This window comes from Oculina patagonica, unplaced genomic scaffold (assembly GCF_052425735.1).
Source record: "Oculina patagonica isolate OP01 unplaced genomic scaffold, crgOcupat unplaced821, whole genome shotgun sequence".
NCBI lineage: Eukaryota > Metazoa > Cnidaria > Anthozoa > Scleractinia > Oculinidae > Oculina > Oculina patagonica.
In genome coordinates, this window is record NW_027558715.1 from 1 (window position 1) to 8642 (window position 8642).

General features: G+C 38.0%; 1 protein-coding gene across 1 annotated transcript; it reads right to left on the minus strand.

The window, feature by feature from the left end:
• Positions 1 to 2281: 2281 nt before the first annotated feature.
• On the minus strand, positions 2282 to 7823 carry LOC144641299 (dual specificity mitogen-activated protein kinase kinase 2-like). Its single transcript, XM_078500326.1, has 5 exons — positions 7675 to 7823; positions 6444 to 6692; positions 5729 to 5790; positions 5048 to 5093; positions 2282 to 4013 (listed from the first exon to the last, which is right to left on the minus strand). Exons 1-5 carry the CDS (start codon positions 7711 to 7713, stop codon positions 3936 to 3938), a joined length of 474 nt encoding a protein of 157 aa, XP_078356452.1. The 5' UTR covers positions 7714 to 7823; the 3' UTR covers positions 2282 to 3935.
• Positions 7824 to 8642: the final 819 nt, after the last annotated feature.

Here is an 8642-nt window from a genome sequence, read left to right on the forward strand (position 1 = left end):
CGCGTCTTCGCAACACGCACCCGCTCGACTTCTATCCAGTAACAAAATGACGGGTGTCGGTAAAACGCCGACTCGGGGTCGGGGCCGGGGTCGGGGTCGGGGTCGGGGTCGGGGTCAATTTTTTAATTTTTTAAAAAAAAAAAATTCACCGATTCAGAAAAAAATTACAAAGTTAATATTAGCGTGTGGGAAATTTCGAGTCGGAAAAAGCATTTCCTTCACAAAATAGCCGGGAATTTTGATCCTTATAAGTTCAAAAGTATAAAAGAAGAAATCTGTGGTCTAACAGGCGAAAGGTGAAATTTTCTAACAGCTTGGCGGATAGAATTTGCTGCCGAATTCTTTCTGAGCGCTATCTCCTCGCCAACATAGCATGAACTTTTTCAGGTTTAAATCAAATTGTACATGCGTTTGTGTAGCAAGAGAAAATTAATTCAGGTTTATATCTTTAAAATAAAGCCGCCTTTCGTTTCCAAAAAAATATTTATAAGGAAGCAGAATTGTTTTGTTTAGACAGCGAAGCTCGCATTAACATGTCTCGCAATCTTTAAGTTTCTAAATTCTGTTATTGTTTTAAATATAAGTGGAGGTATCTAGCCATTTCTCCAATTTGCGTGACCGAAATGCGGAAAGACATTTTAATTGAGGTTATCCTGTTGAGAAAGTATCACACCCGCTTTCAGTGTTAGGTGCATAGCGGTAAGTTAAAACAAACAACACGGATCGAAATCCGCCAATTACAGCCCACCAGAATGACCTTTTGACCTTGTGGGTGAAACCAACAAGGGTATCCATCGCTGTTTTAAAATTGGCTCATTTTAAACAGCACGTCGAAAGATGCTGTCGAAAGAAGATGTCGAAAGACGGACGTAGAAAGATAGCTATGCACGTAACATTAAAAGCGGGTGTAAAATATTCGATTACAGAGAGGTAAACAACAACATCTTGTCGCTAAACTGTATGTAAAAGTTAAATTTCACCTCTCGCCTGTTAGACCTTAACTAAAATGCTTCTCTTGTACTCTTGAACTTATAAGGATCAAGATTTGTGCCCAATTTGTGAAGAAAAATGCTTTTTTTTGACCCACACGCTAATATAAAGTAAAACTTTGTATTTTTTTCTGTGAATTTTTCAGTGAATCAGTGAATTTAAAAAAAAAAAATTGACCCCGACCCCGACCCCGACCCCGGCCCCGGCCCCGACCCCGAGTCGGCGTTTTACCGACACCCCAAAATGACAAACTTAAATCGAACTTGTAAACTAAAATTATACCTGTCGGGGACTCAGATGTTTTTTTGTCCCAAGATAGTGACAAATAAACATTTCCTCTTGAACTTACTGAACCCCCTCAAATAATAATAATAATAATAATAATAATAATAATAATAATAATAATAATAATAATAATAATAATGCTGTTTCCGTGAACTTACAAGACAACTCCTTTCGGCTCTTAATTTTCCAACCTCAATTTAAACGCTAGGTGACGTGAGGTAGGGCTTGGTTGTTCTGGTGGATAACGCAAGTTACCCGATAAATCGCTAGCAGTGGACAGCGCACTTATCCACTGGACAGTGATTTATGACATTTATCCAATGGATGGCCAAGCAGTTTCCAGAACTGCAGAAGCCTCCCTGTACTGGCACTGATTTCGCGCCAACAGTATGGTTCTCGAATAAGCCAGCTGATCATCCTGGAAGCATAATGATTCAACGTTTTCTGACATTTTCTGTAGCGCAAAGTGACTAGGTAAATCTTAACTCTCCTTCGGATGGGTTAATCGTCCCTCGCGTGGAGGTCTAGAGTACTGTGAGAGTTAAGTACTGTACCATGGGTTCATTCAGTTAAAGGCAAGCAAAATTCAAGGACTGATTTTACTGCTCAGAATGTCAAGAAACCTTTTAGTCCGCCTAAAACACACGATTTGGGCTACTAACGTTACAGTCAATACCCTGTTGCGTTGAGCAATCTTTAAACCGTAGCAGTCTTTCAGGGCATCTAACTTTGTAGTTAGACTTTTTTCAATGTCTTTTAGTTCAAGTTTCTAGCTCTTGTGGACTTGAGAGCATTAGACTTGGCAACAAATTTTTAAAGTTGTTTAGTTTTTCTTTTGCAAATATTCAAGCACTTGGCAGATTACCAGGACTTTTCAGATAGAGTTAAGCCGAAAATTCCAGGGCCGGCTTTTTAAGATTGTACAAACCATGTGGCCTGCCAAAGGCCACAACGACTCATTCCCCCAAGTAATTCCCCTGTGAAAACAACTGAAAAACAACCTGACAACTATAAAAGGATGTTTATGGAGAATCGTAATGTCAATACATTACAGTATCCCCCTAGCAAAGGCCAGGGTTGCTAGCTTCTTCTGATGACATTGCAGCTTAAGATGTTACAAACTTATGAATTTTCTCTTCCATCAGGTCATATTCTATTCCATCATGCAAAACTAAAAAGTACCCACCATTTTCTATAACCACTATTAGATCTACTGATATTTGATGCCAAATATAACAATAATCTAGCCTGTTTCCCTGGACCTTGCAATGAGCAATCGTTGTTTTGGTCCATGCAGGGATGCAACCCTCACATCAATTTTAAATAAAAAGAAATGGCACTACAACTTCTTCTCATTTTTGATGCCAACACCTTTAGAAACACAATTTGTGGGTAACTTCTCCAGACTGTAATGAACACAGAACCAATTGCCTCAATTAAGTAAAAAAAACTGCGTCAGCAAGAAATTTCTTGAAGGAATTTCCAGATATGTTCACCAAAACACACCAAAATTTGTCAAATATGAAGTAATATGGAAATATCAAATAACACAGTCAAACATGAAGTACTCATTAAACAATACTTGCGTTCAATCCTGGACATAAGTGGGAATTTCACATTACAAATATCATTTTGCACCCTTTTTAGATGAATAACATTTAGTTTTTTCATGTTGTACTCCATTTCTATCTTTTGGCCTCATTCAGTTTACGTCCACTTTCTAACTAATGGTCCCTGTCGTTTGTCCAAAATCAAACCATTATCGATTTCTTGTGACCTAAACTGATTTTTTAGCTTTTTAAATTCTTGCTTAAGAGAAAGTAAACGACAGTGAAACTCAACTAGGAGATCAAGAGTTGCTTGATTACCACAATATTCAAACATTCTGGCCTTTGCAAAGGACTGAAAAGTATTTACGCTGACAGCATCGGAAAGGAATACGAAATATCAACTTTGTTGTAATATCATTTTCTGTTTGATGTGAGGGCCACATGTATTTGCTACACGTTACGACAATACCCTGCCTATCCCCGCTCGCTAGCGATGTAACAAACCAGACATGACATTTGTTACAACAATATTACTGTACAATACATATCACAGCCATTATACAACAACCCAGCTGACTGCAACGAAATTGCACAAGGCATAAAGAGAGCATGCATGAAAAAAAGGCTAAATCATAAGCAACGAATAGTATTACAAAGCAATCCACTTGTATTCTGTGCAACTGAAGATATACCTTGACTGGCGGTCTAGACATGTAAAGAAATTTGAGGGTGGGTGGGTCGGGCAATTTGAAAACTGAACCCACCCCCACCCATCCTGTTAATGTCTTGCTTAGAGTCTTATTTGCATTCCATATCTTTTATTACAGTTCCAAAGTACTTCCTGAAGAAAACTGTGTTCCATAGCACATATCCATAAATCTGGAGTGTTTGGCAAGTATTGCATCTTCTTGACACGGCGTAACATATTTCCCTCCCACGCTTTGCAGTCTCATGCCGCACTGAATCGAAAACACACCACATTTATATAAATTCCATTGCATATATTTTCCTTTTCTGTATTCCTTCATTCTGACGATGCAAGTTAAATAAGGGTTATAAACTTGTTCCATAGCAATACTCCAATTCAGTTTATTTTTATGAGCTTGCTCGCTAGAGACCAGCCACTTGACACACCCAGCCAGCAAAGTCTACCTGCATCATCTCAGATTTCTTGATAAAAGGATGATTCTGAAAAAAAAAACCATGGTAACTCTCTTATTAGAGATGTTTAAATACTTTGTAGGGTGTTAAGCCAGAATGAGGATCACTACAAGGTCCACACCGCCCATCTCCACTACACAACACAGATACATTTACAGACTGTTTCACTCTTAGTGTGCTTTCCATAGCATGAAGTGACTAGGAATAATGCTACTCTCCCTGAATCGGGTGCTAGTCCATTGCAGTACATAAAAATCATATGTTAATGTTGGAGGAATAAACCACAGGCTCATGTCAGACAAGTCAACATTATACTTTCTCCATTTCCACCTTTTCATAGATTAAAACTCTGGTGTAGAAAATGCAATTATGATAAGCTGCCAACCTTTTTTAGCCATGTGAGTGAGATAATTTGTAGAGTTGGGGTTTATGATAGCCACTCTCCCCCCCCCCCCCCAAAAAAAAAAAAAATGCAGATCAGCCATTACAAAAATGGGCTGGCTCCAAAGGCCATTTGATTTCTTCTGAATCAAGTAATCAGTTAACTAATGTCATGCACCCAGGTGAAGACTCGCTCAATTTCAAGATTTTATGCAGTTAAATGCAATTTAACAGAGTTAACAAGGAGCATTAGTGTTGCCTTTGCTCCAGGATTTCACATGCTGTTGGACCAAGTGCATTTTAGCAGTTTGCTTTTAGTTTTCTTGAGTGCGGGTTCCTTCTCATAGGCTGTCCCCCACCCCTTTCTCTCCCTCTCTGTCCACTGTCTTATTAGTGTGATGGGTGGCTTTTCCCTTCCACATGGGTGCTCATCATTGGGTTGACAGGATTTGCCTGCCATGGAATCAGTCTCCATCTAGGAGTTTGCTGCCGTCAATAGTGGAAGATCCTGGATCTTGCAGGCATCCAACCTCCATTTTGCGAGGCAGTTGTTCATTGTGTTTATATGGCTGATACACCCACTCAGGCAACAACACAATTGTAGTTACCAGCTTAAAATTTAAATTCTACGACATAGTTAGTGGTAGACATTCTTATCCAAAACATTGAATGATACTCACCATTAACAACTTGAGATCTGCTCTCTCTGAAGGATTCTTTACAAGACTAAAATAATAATAAAAATAATTTGTCAATGTTTAAGTGTTGGCTGAATAAACCACAGGCTCATGTCAGAAAAGTTGACATTACACGGTCTCCCTTTCCACCTTTTTAAAACTCTGGTGTAGAAAATGCAGTTATGATAAGCTGCCAAGCTTTTTGAAGCCATGTGAGTGAGATAATTTGTAGAGTTGGGGTTTATGATAGCCTTCCCCTCTATAAATACTTGCTTTGTACAGTCGCAACTCACAAACAGACAAACCAAGACTACATACTGCAGACCTCTCAAGTCTCACGATTTTGTCGTGAGACTCACGGTTTTCACTTCAATCTCACGATGAGAAACAGAAATCTCACGGTAAACAGAGTAACAAGTCATTTGATTAGCGCCTGGTTTTAGGACTCTTTTAGTTATTTTTGTCCGTCAGTTGATCAATCTCCTGGTTTTTACTGAAATCTCCAGATTTTTTGACCTTAATCTCCAGATTTCCAGTGCTTTGAGAGGCTGATACTGTGCCTTTGATAACACATTTTTGTGTCACTGTGCCTCTCTCAGGCTTAAACAAAGTACCCATAAAATGTTCAATGATAACCTGAAAAGAAATGCTATAATATTGTTTTAAACAGTATCTACTACCTACCATTTGTTCACAAACTCACAAAATTCATCTGAAAAGTGACCTGATGGTAGCTGTGGTGGAGGCTGTTAAAAAGGACAAAAATAAATATTTTCCATCTCAAAGTACTAGTTGGAAGACTTTGATGATCACTGTATTAAACCCTTTATCCAAATTCCCCTTACTCTGGGCTGCAAATAATGGTCGGACTTAGGTCACTGGCTGACCACAATTTGCCAATGTTCAATGAGATTCCTACTGTGGTCAGACAGAATACCAGGACGACCTATTTTTTTTTTTTTTTTTTGCTCTCTAGTGCAAACACCAATGTTCTTCGTTGGCAATGCGTTCAATTAGCAGGTTCACATATGGAGAAGTACCGTAATGTGATGTCCGACCTCACTTTTGTTTTGTCCGATCAAAATGGTGACTTAGTCGGACACATCTTTTCAAGGGGAAAAAATTATTTGCAGCCCTGTTTCTGATCTCAATGCACTTAACATAGTTCCAATTAGGAGAGACAATTATCCCACAGTGATCATGAAGTTCCTGTCTCCTCAACCCAGACTTCCAGGAAACTTCCAGGACTGAATTTTTAGGTTTATAAAAACAACACTACAAAAACTAAACTGAAAGCTGACTTAAGGGTTTTTTGATCTTGAGAATCTCTCCAAACTGTCTTCTCAAAAAGAAATAGTTCCAGGACCTTTTTTAGTAATCTTGACATCACATATATTACCTCGTTAACAATATAGTCCAGTAGTTCAAATATCGCCATTGGCCTGGCATCATTATTCGGCCCACTCGGTGGTCTTGCTCCAGGAGGAAGCCGCATCAGATGCGATGGGCTGGTACTCTTGGCATTTGGATTTAAAATTTCCTCAGGTGGTGGAATTGGATATCTGCCGATTGCCATCTCGATCAGTGATAAGCCAAAGCTCCAAATGTCAGACAAAACTGAGTAATTGGCACCTTGAAGTCTTTCAGGCTGATTAAAGACATATCAGAACATTTAATAGGCGTTCTGTAGAGGCTACAGAAACTAGAGAGAAGAAAGATGCAGTTTCCTTACAAATAGGCCACAATCTACATTTGACATGCCCCTTGAATCTTCACCCTTCCCAAGCTTCACCTAACACCTCATGTTAGCATTTACAATTGTAAGTTCAACATGTTCTATATTTCTTTCAATTAATCCAATCCTCTCACATATATGACACAGATGTTACCAGTTAATCGTATCTAAATTTTTCTAAGTATGTAAGTTTGCTAAGCTTAGTTTAACTTTTGATAATTTTATTCTAATGAGGTGTTCAAACATTTAATAGGGGTTCTGTAGAGGTTACAGAAACTAGATAGAAGAAAGATGCAGTTTCTTTACAAATAGGCCACAATCTACATTTGACATGCCCCTTGAATCTTCACCCTTCCCAAGCTTCACCTAACAACTCATCTTAGCATTTACAATTGTAAGTTCAACTTATTTTTCACCACGTTCAATATTTCCTTCAATCTATCCAATCCTCTCACATATATGAGACAAAGATGTTATCAGTTTATCGTATCTAAATTTTCTTAGTATGTAAGTTTGCTAAGCTTAGTTTAACTTTTGATAATTTTATTCTAATGAGGTGTTCTGAAACTAACACAAAAAATGTTATCCCAACAAAATTGTTATAAGCTCAAAAGGGACCCTATTTTCGCCAGTCTGTGTCAAAAAGTAACAATAAGGTGCTTATAACAAGAAAAGTTATATCTAAATCTATGAGATTTAAATCTAATATAAGCCCATGGGATTATATTTACGAGCTTCTTAAAGGATTTTTGCATCTGAGAGGGGGGATTATAATCAAAATGGTTTATTTTCAGGGGTATTTATCAAAATTGTACTGTATATTTTTTTTAGGACTGAAAGTGTACACAGTATTATAATCACAGTCCATGGTTTTAGTTCTTCTTTTACAGCTTACCGACATGTAAGATCTTGTGCCAACAAAGGAATTTGCCATTGAGTCAATTAACTGCCCACTGACTCCAAAGTCACACAGTTTGATTTCACCACGGGAGTTCACTAAAATATTTGACGGCTTCACATCTGTGGAGCGAAAACACACAGATGGTCTTAAAGCTACACACACTTTTGCAAAATAAAAAAAAAAAACTTTGGAGTAGATTTCTAGCACTTAACTTCACTTTCTGTAGCAAAAAGCGACAAAAGTCTTGGGACACTTAACTGTTTTGACCAAAAAATGGCATTGTCTCAACTTCCCCCTTCCCACCTCCAATGCAATGTTGATTTCTATCCACCCAACCAAGTGACAACATTTCAACATTTGTTTTGGGGAGGAAGGGGGTTCGGAAAATTAAACAATGACTTCTTAATCCAAAAAGATTTGTCACTGAGCACTATTCCCTTAAGGACGTTCGCGCGAAAATTTTCTCCTCGATAGATTTCTATAATTTTTTGCTGCGGTCAGATGATGAGTTACTTGTGTCAGAAATGCAAAAAAAAGTTGGTGTCACCGACTTCGTTTCAGAGAAAAAGCGTGTGGAAAACTATCCTGATTTCAAAAAATTGGCGCACATAATTCAGAATGGTTAACAGGGTTTATAGTTAAAAATATTGAAGATGAGTAAACAGAGGATAACAATATTAGTCACATTTTGTAGAAGTGCGTCTGTTGCGTAAATAATTCCTAGTTTTGCCATCTTTTTTGGAAAACTTAACCCTGGTAAAACACATTTAAAACTGTCGTACGGCAAAAAAGGAAAGCTCAAAAAGTGGAATTCAAACCGTCAGTTTGACAAAAAAATCAAACTTCCACTTGATAGATTTTTTTCATTTTCTCGCAAAACGTAGATATTAATTAACAAAAGTGATCCGTTAAGAAAAAAGTAGGGGTAACCGACCATTCAAGAGAGCAAATTGCAAGCGAAG